The 19,400-nt window shown below is 44.6% G+C and overlaps 1 protein-coding gene across 1 annotated transcript in view; it reads left to right on the top strand.

The window, feature by feature from the left end:
- Positions 1-19,400, top strand: part of ak5 (adenylate kinase 5) — a 99,971-nt gene that overhangs the window by 24,345 nt on the left and 56,226 nt on the right. Inside the window, exon 6 of the mRNA XM_017683593.2 lies at positions 13,165-13,356. Coding sequence (XP_017539082.1) covers positions 13,165-13,356 — 192 coding nt within the window. The remainder of the gene's footprint in view (positions 1-13,164; positions 13,357-19,400) is intronic.

The raw sequence follows: 19,400 nt of genomic DNA, 5'->3' as shown, positions 1-19,400 counted from the left end.
ACAATCAGAACTTAGAACCACTGTTGTACCTTTGAGGGAGCATTTACATTGTTTGTACCTTGATGAACAAAAAATGTACCTGCACAGAACCTTCATTTCTAACCATGTACAGTGCTGTCCACAGTCTGTAAGTGCTTCCAACCTCTTCCAGCCTCCATGGTTAGAGAAGCAGGACAAATGAGAATTAGATAAGAAAGAATTACCTACGAGCAATAACGCATTGTAGAAAACTCTATTAATTGATTTACCATCGAGTCCAGAGCGGCAAGGAGAAGTCGAGGAAGGGATTTGAACTCCTGCTTTGGACAGGACGATGACAGTGAAACAGACGACAGACTCAGCCTAGCTCGTCCGTGCAAATGTCAACCAAATATTATCCCAAAATGTCAGCAGGCAGCCAGAAGAGTCAGTTAGACTGATGTTTTAATGTGTGGAAGAGCAGGAAAAAAGAAGAAGATGATGTGGAGGCAGTTCGCCTGTCACAAGCTAAAGGCCAGAGGATAGTTTCATCAGAGTTACAAAAAAAAGACAAGACCCATTTTTTGTTTGCTACAAAATGAATCAGCAAGTTGTGACATTGGTGGAAGCACCCAACTATTTCACGATTATACAGTTCTGTGAATATAGATAGTACACAACATCAGTGCATTCTTCTTGTAAACAGCTGTGGGTTATTGTTGATTGTTAATCTGTATATTTGTGGTGTGCAGTGCTTGAGGATCAAACCTGAGGGAAAATGATCTAGTGTCTTATTATTCCTAAACATTGCAGACTTCTTTTTAAGGGCAAGCCTTGAGATGATTCCAAATATCGTTTGACAAAAGCCCTGAATACGATTGTCACATATATTCAGGATGATGGAAGCATTAGTTTTTCAATAATTAAGGAATAGTTGCGAGGACAGAATTTGAGGAAAGGCGCTCCCTTGATGTAGGGGCTAACCCCCCAAACCCCATGCCTCATGATGCCCTTGTAAGGTCTTCATGGATTTAAATTAAAACAAATTTTCCTTATCCATTCTTTCTACGCAGATTCCATCAGTGTCCAGTGAATAGAAATATATTTCATGGATGTTCATTCCTTTTCGGGACATGAAACATATTAGAGTTAGTGACTCAGGACGTTTGAACGAGTTTAACGTTTATTTTTATTATGCCTTGACTTACAGACCTGCGTTGGAAAACTTTTCTTGTTATTCCATATTCAAATGTTATTGCCTGGTTAAAAACTGCTAATTCAACTCATGAAGGGTTTCATAATCAGGTGATGTGTTGGGTCAGGTTAATAAAAATAAATCACGTCACAAGATAATGGCTGTGATAATAATCCAAATTCACCCTGCATGCTGGAATGACTCTTAGTCTGAAGGCAGTGCTCAGGTTATTTTTTTCATTGTGTGCTTGGCATTATGTGCAGGCTAAGCCTTTCAGCTGTGATGCAACTTTGTTGGGCAGTTGTGAAACAGTGAAAACAAAAAGTGAAAGTCATTTGAGCGACAGGCAGATGTAAACTACTGTACACAGTTTGGAATCAGTGACTGTGACCGAAATGTATCTCTATATACGGAACTACTGAGTACATCAAACATTTTACTCTTAGTGTCCTGATCATAAAATGGAATAGATTGTGAGGGCACTACAATCTCCCATTACGTACTGCTATTTTCTAGTAAACACCATAGATCACTACACCATCTGAATGTGTACCAGAGTGCCTTGCGAATTTCTTGCAACTACACAACAGACAAAGGAACATTATGTTAATGGGAGCTTCTGATCATTGAAAATTAAACAGCTGGTGCTCTCGAAACTATGGCGAAACAGCAGCTCTGTACAGTTAAAAACAAAAACTCTGATGCTGCTCGTCATACAGGGGGGCAGTCGTGGGCTGGAGGTTAGGGAACTGGCCCTGTGACCGGAAGCTTGTCGGTTCAGTCCCCAGGGCTGACAGCACATGACTGAGGTGTCCTTGAGCAAGACACCTAACCCCCAATTGCTCCCTGGACGCCATGGATAGGGCTGCCCACCGCTCCGGGCAAGTGTGCTCACTGCCCCCTAGTGTGTGTGTGTGTGTCTATTCACTAGTGTGTATGTGGTGTTTCCCCGTTTGTGGCACGAATAAAGTATCACTTCACTTAACTTACAGCAAGCATATATGGACCAAGAATGAAATGATTACCCTAGACGAACAATGAATACTGACACAGGTTGATGATGAGAATGTGTCCAAAACCATTTATTCATGTGATTTTACCACTAATTAGTAAACCAGTTCTCTATATAGCGGTCACGCTTCCCGGTTCTCACTCAGACCCTCATTCCATTGCGGACTCCACTTCCCAGAATCCCTCAGTATGTCGTGTGACTCTACTAACCAGTCGTAGAGCAATCAGCAGATCTCAGTCAGCTGAGTCTACCTGTGTATTTGCTCTTTGGTTACAACCCTCACTTGTTTTTTTATCTGTGTTATCACATTCGCCCATGTGTTGTGTTTTGTTAATCTGGTTTCTGACCTGGTCTGGTGTTAACCCTGTTATTTTGGCTGATTCATATTCTAATACAAGTAGTAAGAAGTATAAAAGAGGAAAGAACAACTCAGAAACTCTGCAATGAAACAAGAAACCCAAAAGCCATACAGTGTATACAAGTAGAAACTGAACTAAACACAGGTGAGACCAGTACAACAACATGGGACATAGGGCAAATTATACCGTGTGGGAGGGGCCAGGGAAGATTTGGAGTGGGAGGGGCCAGAAAAGAGGCAAGGCCAGGACAAGGCGGAGCCAGAATGGGGCCAATAGAGCACTGGTGTCATTGGCGCATGGTATGTGGAGGGGTTCCCTGTCAGTTGGCGGCTGTTTTTGAGACGACACAAGCTGATATTTTGGCTTTTGTCTTGGGGTCACTGCTGTGCACATTTGCTTGGCGCGTGGTATAATTGGTCCAAGAGGACATGGCATGAAATCCCCTGAATCATCAAGTGCTACTTAACCGTAGACGGCTAGAGTCATTATCATTGTTTTTCTGTAGTATTTAATGGTAATTACCAAATTTATTATGTAGCTAATTTACATTCAGTTTGCTTCATGTACCAACAGGTTTGAGTCTATACTTCTGACTTTTATCTGTTTGACAAAAGGATGTTGTTTTTTTCCTACAAAACAACTTTTCATCAAATCATTAAAATATCTGATCTACTTACAAGCACAAATGTGGTGTGGATTGAAAGCTTAAAATCTGGATTTTCACATAATGTCTGCTTGATTCAATGAACTGGGGTGAAATAATTCATATAACTACGGCATGCTTTTGTTATCACAGTGCTGACTTCTATGGGCTAAGAGCAGCTCGGTAGTGGCAACAGAAATAGAAAGAGAGAGACAGACGCTTTGAAGAGGAATGAAAAAGGACCAGTTGAGAATGGAGGGAGAAGATTGTGGAATTCACACAAGGATCATGAAGATTAGAAAGATAGCAGAGAGAGAGAGAGAGATACAGAGAGAGCAGATAACTAGAGAAGAAAGAAGATCCATCCATCCATCCATCCATTAGCTTCCGCTTCTCCGGGGTTCGGGTCGCGGGGGCAGCATCCTAAGCAGTGAGGCCCAGACCTCCCTTTCCCCAGCCACTTCCACTAGCTCTCCAAGGGGGATTCCGAGGCGCTCCCAGGCCAGCTGGGCGACATAGTCACGCCAGCGTGTCCTGGGTCTTCCCCGGGGTCTCCTCCCAGGTGGACTTGCCTGTGACACCTCCCGAGGGAGGCGTCCAGGAGGCATCCTAATCAGATGCCCGAACCACCTCAGCTGACTCCTCTCGATGTGAAGAAGCAGCGGCTCTACTCCGAGTCCCTCCCGGATGACCGAACTTCTCACCCTATCTCTAAGGGAGAGCCCAGACACCCTGCGGAGGAAACTCATTTCGGCCGCTTGTATTCGCGATCTTATTCTTTCGGTCATTACCCAAAGCTCATGACCATAGGTGAGGGTGGGAACGTAGATTGACCGGTAAATCGAGAGCCTTGCCTTATGGCTCAGCTCTTTCTTTACCACAACAGACCGGTAAAGAGCCCGCATCACTGCTGACCCAGCACCAATCCGCCTGTCAATCTCCCGCTCCCTTGTACCATCACTCGTGAACAAGACCCCGAGATACTTGAACTCCTCCACTTGAGGCAAGAGCCTATCCCCGACCCAGAGAGGGCTCTCCACCCTTTTCCGCCTGAGAACCATGGTCTCGGATTTGGAGGTACTGATTCTCATCCCAGCCGCTTCACACTCGGCTGCAAACCGATCCAGCGAAAGCTGAAGTTCGCGGCCTGATGTCCCCAATAGGACCACATCATCTGCAAACAGCAGCGATGTGACCCTGAGGTCACCAAACCGGACACCCTCCATCCCCTGACTGCGCCTAGAAATTCTATCCATAAAAATTATGAATAGAATCGGTGACAAAGGGCAGCCCTGACGGAGTCCAACTCTCACTGGGAACAAGTCTGACTTACTGCCGGCCATGCGAACCAAACTCCTGCTCTGTTTGTACAGGGCCTGAATGGCTCGTAGCAAAGAGCCATGTACCCCGTACTCCCGAAGCACCTCCCACAGAATACTCCGGGGAACACAGTCGAATGCCTTCTCCAGATCCACAAAGCACATGTGGACTGGTTGGGCAAACTCCCATGAACCCTCCAGAATCCTGGAGAGGGTGAAAAGTTGGTCCAGTGTTCCACGACCAGGACGGAACCCGCACTGCTCCTCCTGGATCCGAAGTTCAACTATAAGCCGGACTCTCTTCTCCAGTACCCCTGCATAGACCTTGCCAGGGAGGCTGAGGAGTGTGATTCCCCTGTAGTTGGAACACACCCTCCGGTCCCCTTTTTTAAAAAGAGGCACCACCACCCCAGTCTGCCAATCCAGTGGCACCGCCCCCGATGTCCACGCAATGTTGAAAAGGCGTGTCAGCCAAGACAGCCCCACAACATCCAGAGCCTTGAGGAACTCAGGGCGGATCTCATCCACCCCTGGAGCCTTGCCACCAAGGAGCTTCTTAACCACCTTAGCGACTTCGGCCTCAGTAATGGACATGCCTATTCCCATGTCCCCAGACTCTGCCTCCTCACTGGAGAACGTGTCGGTGGGATTGAGAAGGTCCTCAAAGTATTCCTTCCACCGCCCAATGACGTCTTCAGTCGAAGTCAGCAGCACACCATCTCCACTATATACAGTGCTAGTGGCACACTGCTTTCCCCTTCTGAGTCGCCTGACGGTTTGCCAGAATCTTTTCGGAGCCGACTTAAAGTCACTTTCCAAGGCCTCACCAAACTCCTCCCATACACGGGTTTTTGCCTTGGCGACGACTGAAGCCGCAGATCGCTTTGCCTGTCGATACCTGCCAGCTGCCTCTGGTGTCCCACAGGCCAACCATACCCGGTAGGACTCCTTCTTCAGCTTGACGGCATCTCTCACCTGGGGTGTCCACCACCGGGTTCGAGGATTACCGCCCCGACAGGCACCAACTACCTTACGGCCACAGCTACAGTCAGCCGCTTCAACAATGGAGGAACGGAACATGGCCCATTCTGAGTCTATGTCCCCCACCTCCCCCGATATCTGGTCAAAGTTCTGACGGAGGTGTGAGTTGAAGATCAATCTGACAGGTTCTTCTGCCAGACGTTCCCAGCAAACCCTCACTATACGTTTGGGCTTGCCTGGTCTGACCGGCATCTTCCCCCACCACCTGAACCAACTCACCACCAGGTGGTGATCAGTTGACAGCTCGGCTCCTCTCTTTACCCGAGTGTCCAAAACACATGACCGCAAGTCCGATGACACGACTACAAAGTCAATCAATGAACTGCGGCCTAGGGTGTCCTGGTGCCATGTGCACTTATGGACATCCTTGTGTTCAAACATGGTGTTCGTGATGGACAAACTGTGGTTTGCACAGAAGTCCAAAAACTGAACACCACTCGGGTTCAGATCAGAGAGGCCATTCCTCCCAATCACACCCCTCCAGGTCTCACTGTCATTGCCCACGTGAGCGTTAAAGTCCCCCAGTAGGACAATAGAGTCTCCAGGAGGAGCACTTTCAAGCACCCTTTCCAAGGACTCTAAGAAGGCTGGGTACTCTGAACTGCTGTTCGGTGCATAAGCACAGACAGCAGTCAGGACCCGTTCCCCAACCCGAAGGCGTAGGGAAGCTACCCTCTCGTCCACCGGAGAAAACCCCAACATACAGGCACCGAGTCGAGGGGCTATTAGAAAGCCCACACCTGCCCGTCGCCTCTCACCATGGGCAACTCCAGAAAAGAATAAAGTCCAGCCCCTCTCAAGGAGATTGGACCCAGAGCCCAAGCTGTGTGTTGAGGTGAGCCCGACTATATCTAGCCGGTATCTCTCAACCTCACGCACCAACTCAGGCTCCTTCCCCGCCAGTGAGGTAACGTTCCAAGTTCCAAAAGCCAGTTTCAGCAACCGAGGATCAGAACGCCAAGGCCCACGCCTTCGGACACTGCCCGATCCACAAAGCACCGAACCCCTACTACTGCCCCTCCCATTGGTGGTGGGTCGATGGGAGGGGGGACTCATGTAACTCCTTCGGGCTGGGCCCGGCCGGGCACCATGAATAAATGCCCGGCCACCAGACGCTCGCTGGCGAGCCCCTCCCCCAGGCCTGGCTCCAGGGTGGGGCCCCGGTAACCCTGATCCGGGCAGGGTACACAAATCCTGTTCTTGTCTTCTCATAGGGGTTATTATGGATCACACTTTGTCTGACATGTCACCTAGGACCAGTTTGCCATGGGAGACCCTACCAGGAGCTTTTGCTCCAGACAATATAGCTCCTAGGATCATTCAAGCACGCAAACCCCTCCACCACGATAAGGTGGTGATCCATGGAGAGGAAGAAGAAAGAAGATGAAAGAGATAAAATAAAAAAGAGCAGGAGATATACGAGAGGTTTCAAAGGACTAACTAGACTGAAATTGCAGAGCCATAGAGAAAGTGTGATGGAAAGCTGAGTGGGTTTAGCGTGTCAGTCTGTGAGTATATACAGTAGCAGTCAGAACTGGACGTGCCTGATCTTGAGGGATTTTTTTTTTTTTTTTTTTTATATTGATGACATAATAGTAACACATACCAGAAAAATAATGAAGACTATTATAATACATATCATATGACTAGGGCGGCACGGTGGCGTGGTGGGTAGCGCTGTCGCCTCATAGCGAGGAGGGCCTGGGTTTGATTCCCCGGCCGGGCGACTGGTGTCCTCTCTGTGTGGAGTTTGCATGTTCTCCCCGTGTCTGCGTGGGTTTCCTCCGGGTTCTCTGGTTTCCTCCCACAGTCCAAAGACATGCAGTCAGGCCAATTGGACATGCTAAATTGCCCCTGGGTGTGAGTGACTGTCTGTGTCTGTCTGTCTGCCCTGCGATGGACTGGCGACCTGTCCAGGGTGTATCCTGCCTTTCGCCCGAAGACTGCTGGGATAGGCTCCAGCATCCCCCCGCGACCCTGACGGAGAAGCGGCTTAGAAAATGGATGGATGGATGGATGGATCATATGACTAATAGTCTACATATCCCATATGATATGGAATAACTCAGTTACAAAAAAAGGAACCTTTCTGTTTTCTATATCCCCTTTGACTTGACACAGCTTTACGTACTTGTGGCAGTCTTTCAAGCAGCTTTATGAGGAGTCACGCTGGGATGCTTTTCCAACACACCCCAAAAAGCTGTATGAATTTTAATTTAATTATGCTATACATTTCCATACAATCAAATAAAGTAGGGAGCATTAAACGCAGTTAATTTAACTTTTTTGTATTATTCCATGTCATATGGAATATGAAGACTATTGTAGTGAAGACTGATATAACACATACACTATATTGCCAAAAGTATTCACCTACCCACCCAAATAATTGAATTCAGGTGTTTCAATCACTTCCATGGTCACAGGTGTATAAAACCAACCTAAGCCTGCAGACTGCTTCTACAAATATTATTGAAAGAATGGGTTGCTCTCAGGAGCTCAGTGAGTTCCAGCGTGGTACCGTGATCCAGTCATCAAGTCCAGTCATGAAATTTCCTCACTACTAAATATTCCACAGCCAACTGTCAGTGGGATTATAACAAAGTGGAAGTGATTGGGAACGACAGCAACTCAGCCACGAAGTCACGTAAAATGACAGAGAATGCTGAGGGGCATAGTGTGCAGAGGTCACCATATTTTTGCATTGTCAATTGCTACAGACCTCCAAACTTCATGTGGCCAAGTGTAAAGTTTGGTGGAGGGGGGATCATGGTGTGGGATGGTTTTTCAGGAGTTGGGCTCGGCCCCTTCGTTCCAGTGAGAGGAACTCTTAATGCTTCAGCACCAAGAGATTTTGGACAATTTCATGCTCCCAACTTTGTGGGAACAGTTTGGGGACGGCCCCTTCCTGTTCCAACATGACTGCGCACCAGTGCACAAAGCAGGTCCATAAAGACATGGAGGAGTGAGTTTGGTGTGGAAGAACTTGACTGGCCTGACCTCAACCTGATAGAACACCTTTGAATGAATCAGAATCAGAGCGGAGACGGTGAGCCAGGCCTTCTCGTCCAACATCAGTGTCTGACCTCACAAATGTGCTTCTGGAAGAACAGTCAAAAATTCCCATAAACACACTCCTAAACCTTGTGGAAAGCCTTCCCAGAGCAGTTGTAGCTGTTATAGCTGCAAAGGGTGGGCCGACATCATATTAAACCCTATGGATTAAGAATGGGATGTGTGGGATGGAAATATAGTGTATGTGTTATAATAGTCTTCATTTTCCATATGATATGTAAAGATTCAGTTACAAAATAAGAAACCTTTTATTTCAGACACTCTGAAGTAGCTGCTCTCCTTTGCCTTGGCACAACTTTACACACTCTTGGCAATCTTTCAAGCATGAGGAGTCACCCTGGGCTGCTTTTCCAACTCACGCCAAAAAGCATAAATCGCATGAATTTTAATTTAATTATGTTGTACATTTACATTCAATTAGATAAAGTAGGGAACATTAAATACAAATTGTTTAACAACAAACTCGAGCGAGGAGGCAGACACATACGCAGTGATAAGCAAGATTTATTAAGGGCAAATTCAAAATCAGGGTCGAGACAGTCCAGGGTCATAGAGCCAACACGGATTGAATGGGGGGAAGACATGACAGACAAACAATAAACAGGTTCAAACCACACACAGTAACTAGAACAACCAACACAGCAGATCACACCAACACAAAGACCAGCAAACACAGGGCTTAAATACACAGGGAAAACGAGGGACAGGCGGAAAACAGGTGGAGACAATCAGGGGCAGAGTCACAAAACAAGGGGGCTAAACCAAAACAAACGCACATGGAGTGGGAGGAGCCAGTAGTGGGAGGAGCCACTCCGTTTTTAAGTCAAACATTTTTTGGTAACTATTATTCCATATCATATGGAATATGAAGGCTGATATAACACATTCCATATGATAGGGAATACTTCTGTTACATCAAAAACGTTCTACTTTAGATATTGTGAAGTAGCTGCTCTCATTTGCCTTAACGCAACTTTACATACTCTTGGCAATCTTTCAAACAGCTTCATGAAAAGTCACCCTGGGATGTTTTGATAACACACACCAAAAAGCATAAATCATGCATGAATCTTGATTTAATTATGCTGTACAGTTCCATTCAATCAGATGAAGTATGGAACTCAGTCGGGTAAAGTAGGGAACATTAAACTCAGTCTATTTAACCTCTATACATGTCGCTGTTGTTGGAACAAAACCTTGTATCTCTAAATTGGTAACTTTACAGGAGAAGGTGAAAACATTCTCTTCTTTTAATGTAAGTCAATGGAACCAGACTTAGTTCCAACTCATTTTGGGGCATTTCTCTGGGTCCACTCATCATGAAATTTACACACAATGTAAAGGGCAGTGGGTCTTTTCAAATTATGTCAAAAACTGAAAATCGACAGAAATGGACATGGGAGGCTTTGTTCCGGCAGCAGCAAGATTCAGTTTGTTTTATTCGGTTTTATTCAGTCAAACACCCCCCTTGGTAGCATTTTTCAAGTTCTCTGTATGCTGAGACTTTGTTGGAGAACAGCATATCAATATTTAACATTAAATGTTTTATTTTTGGAAATATATTCATATTTAGGCATCTTTTTACATTTATCTTAGAAAGAAATTTCAGACATATAAGCAAAATTCCTTAAATTACAGTGTCTTTAAGATTATGAAACACATACATGCAGTCAGGGGATTTTGACTGGTTCTGTATGTGTGCGCAGTGTGTCCCACCAGGAGGCATGAGTGGCAGCGCTTCTCTAGGGGCTTCAGGACCTCTGGCTACATTGACCTTTAAAATGGCAAATGGACTTTTTTCTAAGCATAGCACTCCCCCTCTTTTTATCTAACCTCATGACACCCCTCCGGGACTCATCCGATGTCTTTCTGTCTCCATACACCGTCTGGAAAACAATTTCCGCCGCTCAGAGGACGCTTTGTGCCGTTTTACAGACGTTTTCATAGGAGTGTTAGATATTCCCTTGAAACTACGACTAACGTAAATTAGCCTGCCTCTGTGTAAATATTGGACTTGTGGATTGTTTGATGTTTTTCCATAAACCTGTCAGGAGCACAAAGCCAGAGATCAGAGCTTTTCACTTTTCTGACATGGCATCTTTTGTGTGCGGTCAAACAAAAGTGTCCGCATGATATTTTCCCCACTTCACATCTCATTATGTGGCACGTGTGGGTTTTAATTAACAGAGTGTACCTGTGAACGCCTGCTGTCAAATGGAAATCAGGCCTAAAGTTGCTAAGGTGCTAAATAGCTTGCATAAGTGTGTTTTTATTACCTTCTAGTCAAGGATACGGAGAGTTAATGCCAGAATTACACTAAGCATAGATGCTCTTCATAATCTGCTTATTAAAGCTTTGCCTGCAGAACTACTGTAAGAATTATTATGCGTTACAGTACTGAGTATTACGCATAACACTCCATGTGAATTTGGGGGAAAAATATCCTTACAGTGTAAATATCTTAGCTTTTTTATTTATTGATAATTCTTTGTATTGGTAATATTTTTGTGAAGGATAGAGTTTATATTTTTCTATGTTTAGTTTTATATATATATATATATATTGTCTATATAATAACAAGCAATAAACTGTAAAAAACCTTGTTAAGTATTTAACAAAGTTAATTACTTGCTTGTTAATTCTCTCCTTGTTACTTCTTCTCTTTATCTTGGGTGCCTTGCTGTCCCTTTGCTGCTGTAACACTGAGAATTTTCCAGTTGTGGGACTGATAACAAATAATCTTATCTTATCTTATTATGATTAATCTGTTGCATAAAAGGCATTTGGGCAGTTTTCTTCAGCTGACAGTTGTTTTTCCAGGGAATGATTCATTCTGTATACTCTCCCAAGCGATTGTAATAGGCCTACTCCTGAGAGGGCAACGCTGCTTTTCAGGTGAAATGTCTGCCTGCACAGGAAGTTATTTTGCAAACTCTTGTCTTTCAGAATATTGCAAATATGTTACACGGGCACTGAGTAAATACTTGAGTGGCCCGTTCTTATCGCGTTCTTCATCACTTGAATTGCGAAATTAGCACAGCAGAGCAAACTTTAAACAGGAGCAGATGCTTTGTTTAAAAAAAGCATACTTGATTTGCTCGTCTTATTGTTTTAGGATGTTCCTGTGATGTGGTGTTGTTTTCAGTTGGAGCTCTTTCACCGTATGCTATTTTTGAGCACCTTTAAGCTCAGTCTCTGCTGTCTGGGGAAGAACAAAAGGAATTGGGAACAAACTGTAGGTATACTTGTGCAGCTCTCAACTTCTTCTTTGACAGCAAGGAGGAAGAATAATGCCTCCTTTTTTGTGGGCAGAGAAAGAGAGAGAGAGAGAGAGAGAAATGGGCTCGACATTCATTTAAACACGGGTGTTGCATACTGTGAACTCTCAGCGGCTCAGAGGTCAGAGTAAAAGTAAGACTCCAGCACTTCATGCAGTATAGAATGGTAACTTTCAGCATTCAGATATAATCTTTCACTTTCAACCCGCTTTTCAGATATTGCAGCTTTAAAGTCCCAAACTCTTATTTGCATTTGCTTTGTAATCGAATGTTTTTATGTGAAGCCTATAAGACGTATTTAATAGATGACGTACATATAGCATAAAAACAGACATTTATAGCGCTCTCAATGCAGCCCTGCACCCTTTAGCCAGTCCTGTAGTTACATGTTAAAAGGAGGTGGTTGCACGTTAACAAACCCAGAGTGTAGAGTATCTAACATCCTCCAACTCCACACAGTAAACACTGAAAAAATAATTTTATATTTAGTTGTTGAGGCTGTGTTGAGGTATTTGTTTTCGACCTTTTTTCCTGACACTGACAAATGATTAACCTGTATTTAATGGCTGTTTTGAGTAGAAATAAAATCAATGAAAGGGTGGCCTTTGAATTTTTGCACAGTACCATGTTACATAAATGTGGCATCCTGTGTGACATCACATCTAAAAAATCAGTATGTTTGGTAAACAACGGTTAACATGAACTTCTGTGTAGGGCTGCACAATATGTGTTTTGTGGTTTGTTATTGTGATATTAACCTGCATTATACTGATATAACAGAAGGCAGCAATATGCAAATTAGACTAACAGATTATCTAGATGAGTGCTTTGAATAATTAAGCCAATTAGCTGATCCAACAAATGTCAATGATTTTAGGCAAAATATTAAATATTAGCTGTTCAACAGTGTGTTTTATTACATTTTAAAGAAGTGGTCACCAAGCCTGATCCTGGAGATCTACCTTCCTGCAGAGTCTAGTTTCAACCACTGTCTTCCACACCTGCTCCAGTTGATGAGCTCCTTCAGAAGTCCTTGATTGGCTAAATCTGATGAATTTGTTTTGGGGGATTTAGGTTGGAGCTAAACTGCAAGTAGATCCCCAGGTGGAGGGTTAGTGACTGCTGTTTTAATGTCTATCACAATCGCAATATCAAACAATATAACCACAATACAGCATTTCTTTCATATCATGCAGGCCTAGTTTTGTTTTATGTGTGGCTGCTGTAAAATTAAATTATGAATATCAGTGTTTAACAAAGGGCCTGCTGTTTCTGATTCTCCAGATTTGTACTCCAGACCTGGTGGTCTTTCTGGCCTGTTCCAATCAGCGTCTAAAGGAGCGCCTAGAGAAGCGAGCAGAGCAACAGGGTCGCCCCGATGACAACCCCAAAGCTACTGAACGACGACTGGCCAACTTTAAACAAAATGCTGTCCCACTGGTGAAATATTTCCAAGAGAAGGGTCTTATTGTCACGGTAAGGGCGAGGTTTGAGTTTCCTGTTCCTCTAGACCTTTGATATTTGGCATATGAGGTTGGTCTTTAATGCCTACTATTATATGAGCTTGGTCTTTAATGCCCACTATTACATGAGGTTGGTCTTTAATGCCCACTATTATATGAGGTTGGTCTTTAATGCCCACTATTATATGAGGTTGGTCTTTAATGTCCGCTATTATATGAGGTTGGTCTTTAATGTCCGCTATTATATGAGGTTGGTCTTTAATGCCCAGTATTATATGAGGTTGGTCTTTAATGCCCACTATTATATGAGGTTGGTCTTTAATGCCCACTATTATATGAGGTTGGTCTTTAATGCCCACTATTATATGAGGTTGGTCTTTAATGCCCACTATTATATGAGGTTGGTCTTTGATGCCCAGTATTATATGAGGTTGGTCTTTAATGCTCACTATTATATGTGGTTGGTCTTTGATGCCCATTATTATATGAGGTTGGTCTTTAATGCCCACTATGATATGAGGTTGGTCTTTAATGCCCACTATTATATGAGGTTGGTCTTTAATGCCCACTATTATATGATGTTGGTCATTAATACCCATTATTATTTACAGTGTCAGCACTGCAGTTCTAGGTTATAAGGATCCACACGGAGTACGGGGCTACATATGCACACAGACAAGTCACAAAAATAGATACAAGTGATGGTGCTGACCAGGGTATGAAGGTGGAGTGTTCCAAGATGTCAAAAGTGGCATAAGTGACCTAATGTACTCTACTGCACTTTTACTTTGCCCAATTTTCATTGCTTTTCATGGCAATTGTAGAGTATAGCAGATAGACTGTATGTCTAAAACTAGATAGCTGCTCATCCAAAGTCATCATCATCATCATCATCGTTAACCGCTTAATCCAGATCGGGTCGCGGTAACAGTTGGGAGAGCAGAGAATCCCAGATGAACCATGACCATAGGTGAGGGTCGGGATGTAGACCGACCGGTAAACAGAGCTTTGCCTTATGGCTCAGCTCCCTCTTCTCCACTACAGTCCGGTGCAGTGACCGCATTACTGCTGCCGCCTGTCCCAGCCTGCGGCCGATCTCACGATCCCTCTTCCCATCACTCGTGAACAAGACCCCGAGATACTTAAACTCCTCCACCTGGGGCAAGTCCTTTCCCCTTACCTGGAGTGGGCATGACATCCTTTTCTGGGCTAAGACCATGGACTCAGATTTGGAGGTGCTGATCCGCATACCAACCGCTTCACACTCAGCTGCAAACCGCTCCAGTGAGCGCTGGAGGCATCCATGTGATTCAGCCAAAAGAACAACATCGTCTGCAAACAGCAGAGGCGCCACCCTCCAGCCTCCACACATAATTCCCTCCTGACCTTGGCTACGCCTTGACACCCTGTCCATGAATATCATGAATAATACTTAATGCTGAGTATACAAACACAGCTCTCACTCTTGGAGTACAGAGGTCGAATGGCCCAGAGTAGTAGCCCCGGTACCCCATACTCCCGGAGGACCTCCCACAAGATATCTTTGGGAACCCGGTCATAAGCCTTCTCCAAATCTACAAAACACATGTAGACTCGGTTGGCAAACTCCCATGCCCCTTCAACAATCCGCGAGAGGGTGAAAAGCTGGTCCATTGTTCCACGGCTGGGACGGAATCCGCATTGTTCCTCCTCAATCTGAGGTTCACCTATCGGTCGGAGTCTCCTTTCCAGCACCTTGGCATAGACTTTCCCAGGGAGGCTGAGCAGTGTGATACCCCGATAGTTGGCACACACCCTCCGGTCCCCTTTTTTAAAAATGGGGACCACCACCCTGGTCTGCCAGTCCAAGGACACTGTTCCTGAGGTCCATGCAATATTGCAGAGGCGCATCAGCCACGACAGCCCAACAATATCCAGATCCTTAAGCATCTCCGGACGAATCTTATCCACCCCCGGTGCCTTGCCACTGAAGAGCTTGCCAACTACCTCCACCAGGGAAATGGAGCTTGACACACCAGAAGCCTACGGCCCTGACTCCTGTGAGGAAGGCATGTCTAGGCATGGAGGGATTACATCTCCAAGTTGGCCTGGGAGTGGCTTTGGGTCCCTGGGAATGAACTGGAGGAAGTTGCAGGGGACAGGGTCGTCTGGGATTCTCTGCTCTCCCAACTGCTACCGGCGCCCTATCTGCATTAAGCGGTCAACGACGATGATGATGATAAATTGTGTTTGCTATGGTTTCATCTCTAATGTGTAATTTCCATCTTTCCACTTCTAATTTCCGTTTTTCATGTATATGACAACTTGTTTAGATTTCAGATAACCTTCTTATAAGAAAATCTTATTATTATTATTTTTCATCTGAACTGTTATGTAAGAGATTATGTTTCTCTGCCATATAGAGTTGGAACACTTCCCATTTTCTGGTCATCTCTCTGTAAAAGCTGAAGTGACAAAAGCATTCCTTTTAAAAAACACCCTTTTCATCTCCTGAGGCCAGTTCTAGCTCTTCGCCATGCTCTTTGTGTTTGTTATAAGAGGCACTTGAGGGAAATCTTTAGGTAACTTTAGGTTACTTTTGGTCCATTCATCATGAAATTAATCTACAATGTAAAGGGCAGCTGGTACTTTCAAATTATGACAAGAACAGAAAAATGTCAAAAATGGAGATACGGGGTCTCCGGAGTGGCACAACTGTCTAAGCGTTGGCCGTGTCTTCAGGAGATCACGAGTTCGATCCGAAAGAGCACAATTGGCCTCGCTCTCTCCGGGTGGATAGGATGGCCGCCCTTCTCCTCCCATCACTCCTCCCATCAATACCAGTCAGCTGACGTAACAGATCTGGCGGTTGGCGCTTTCCTCCGAGCGCTGTCCTGTGACGTTGCGTGAGCGGCAGCTTGAAAAGAAGCAGTGGAGCTTCACAGGTCTCAGAGGAAGCCTGTGCTGCCTTCACCCTCCTAGCGTTGGTGGCATCGTGTGAATAGGGAGTGGGTGGAATTGGAAACGACTAAAATTGGGGAGAAAATCGGGTAAAAAAAAAAAAAAAAATAATAAAAAAAGGGGGGGGGGGGTGTTATTCTTCCATTAAGAGCGATATCATGATTATCAGGAGTAAAGCAAAAAATGCCATTAGTGCCATTTAGCTTTCCTTTATTTTCCATAATGAAAGGCTTTGACTGGATGCTGAACAGGTTGAAGGACCCCAAAGTTTTTCTTCAAGACTAACAGGTGTTAAGCTCCTGTATTCAGACTCTGCTGTTTCATCCTACCATGGTCTTCCTCTCCGCAATTCAGCAGCCGCTAAAAAGCAGCCACTAGCCTGACTGTCATGACACAGAGGCAGCCTGCCTCCGCTTGGGTAGCAGTGTCCCAGTGGAGCTGCAGCTGTAACTAGAACCAGCTCATTTCAGTTAATTAAACCCAAGTAACGGGGGAGCGACGTATAAATTCAAACAATTTTCTCGCATCCCTTGGGTGTATATTGGGTAACCATGGAAACCGAAGAAGGCTGAAATTCTTGTGAACAATGGTGTATGGAGGGGTCTTTAAAAAAAGGAAACAGGAAGCCATCTATGCTGAATGTCAAATCTAAGTAGCGTGCTGTACTGCACGGCCAAGTGCGCGTATGACTAATATCGAGCGAGCATGGCTCTTTCCAGCTGAGCCCATTCCTTCTCCCTGGAAACTGTTCATTTCTCAACGAAGGCTGGAGGGCACATGCTGCAACGTTTAGTCCAAATTAGACTCAAGCTGAATTTCTCTGTACAGCCAGAGATGAATGTTGGGGAAATCAATATAAAGACCATATCTACAGGAGAAAGAGACATGAAAAGGACATTTTGTAGCTTTAAAGTAGATATGTTAGCAGGAAAAACTCAGTTTTTCAAGACAGGTATTTTGACACGTTCTCCTGACCCCAAAGATAAGATCAGTCAAGACATGTTTGGTGTCTGAAGTGTGCTTCTTTAATAAATCTAAATTTTGGGTTTTTTTGTAAAAGTTTCCCTCAAATGAACAGAAAATGTGTTTTATGATCATAAACATAATGCTATATTCTTACAATTTACTGCTGAAAGCCAAAAATCTTAGATGCTCTTTTTCATAAAAATTATTTTTACAGAGCAGATCACTGAAGAGACGCCATCTGAGATGCAGTTTATTGTGTTTTGCGGTTGCCAGGAGACGGTACTTGTCTGACTGCATTGTGCCAAGTGTAAGGTTTGGTGGAGGGGGCATTATGGTGTGGGGCTCGGCCTCTTAGTTCCAGTGAAAGGAACTCTTAATGCTTCAGCACCAAGAGATTTTGGACAATTTCATGCTCCCAACTGTGGGAACAGTTTGTGGACGGCCCCTTCCTGTTCCAACGTGACCACCAATGCACAAAGCAGGTCCATAAAGACATGGATGACTGAGTTTGGTGTGGAAGAACTTGACTGGCCAGCGCAGAGTCCTGACCCCAACCTGACAGAGCACCTTTGGGATGAATTAGAGCGGAGACTGTGAGCCAGGCCTTCTCGTCCAACATCAGTGTCTGACCTCACAAATGTGCTTCTGGAAGAACGGTCAAATATTCCCATAAACACGCTCCTAACCCTTGTGGAAAGCCTTCCCAGAAGAGTTGTAGCTGTTATAGCTGCAAAGGGTGGGCAGACATCATATTAAACCCTATGGATTAAGAATGGGATGTCACTCAAGTTCATACGTGTGTGAAGACGAGCGAACACTTTTGTCAATGCAGTGTATCTGGAAGGTGGAGAAATCCTGGTAGTGAGCGTCCCGAAATCCAGCATTATCCCTTAATACAGCCTTATCTGGTTTGTATTCATACACCTCTCGCTGGTAATCTCTCACTTTCTGTTACCACTGACAAACACAGAAGGCCACATCATACCAGCAAAAAAGAGGTGAGAGCAACACTGTCACTTTTAAATGGAGGGGAGGCCATTCGCCGCTAATGACTTTGCCTTGTGGCTTTTTTTATGTCGAGTAGAACAGATGTGTTGGTTTGTTCCAAGCCTTTTTGACCACAGTGTAGAAGCCTCTCTCTGTGCAGCCATTGCTGGGGAGAGAACTGTCTGTTCACACTGTAACACCTGTAGTGGGCTGAACCACAAATGCAGACTGTGTGCTGTAGCACTGAAAACATGGCTTATAGTACATTCTCAGTCAAGATGGGTTGAGTCAAGGCTGAGTTTAAGGTCTCAACACTTCTTGTGGAGACGATGTTCGTCTGGCTTCAGCAAATAACATGACGCGCATGTAGTAGCTGCGGGAACTCGATGCAACACGATAAAGCCTGTGATTGGTCAGTAAAAAAGAGGTGTGCCATGAAACAAAGATGGCCAATTTTGAGGAGCTTCAGTTTTAGCAGACACAATAGTATCTCACTGTGAAATGCACACTTCTTAAATAAACAGTAACTATCTCCTAAATGTAAGATGTTAAGTCTGTTATTTATATTACTAACTAGTACTAAGCACCAGAACATTATACCTTATATTTAGGTTCACAAGAGGACGAGGCTTTTTTTGTTAATTTGGCTTTAGCCGCAGTATAGCTGCAGTATCAGGCTGAGCCTAGCTTTTTCAATATTTGGCGAATGAATCTAAGTGTGGTTTTGTTCCTGCCCGTCTGTAAAGCATTTCGCAGCCCATCTTGTTTGCATGATGTTTGAATCATGATACGTATTGGATCATTAAATTGCTGCCGATTATTAATCCTAGCCAGAAATGAAAAAGGTGGTAGTGGGCGCAATGTGGAATAACTAAAAAAGTTCTACTTTTCCAAATGGACTCTGTCTTCCTCCTCCCCGGTGTGGATATTGTCTGTCAACAAGGCTTGAGAACGTGTGGAAACTCTTGAAATCTCCACTTCTGACAGGAGTGCAGTCTCCCTCAGAGCAAGTGTGTCTCAACAGAGCGTAAATAAACCAGAGTGCTGCTGTCTGCCTGAACAGCTCCTCATTCCCACCTGCCTTGCTGCACTGCTACTGATTGGAATAGAAGTAAAAATGCACTTTTTAATGAAGGGAATGCCCTGAAAGTGTAAATGATATTA

The sequence above is a fragment of the Pygocentrus nattereri genome, chromosome 2 (genome assembly GCF_015220715.1).
Source record: "Pygocentrus nattereri isolate fPygNat1 chromosome 2, fPygNat1.pri, whole genome shotgun sequence".
Classification (NCBI taxonomy): Eukaryota; Metazoa; Chordata; class Actinopteri; order Characiformes; family Serrasalmidae; genus Pygocentrus; species Pygocentrus nattereri.
This window is presented reverse-complemented; position numbering and strand designations above follow the sequence as displayed.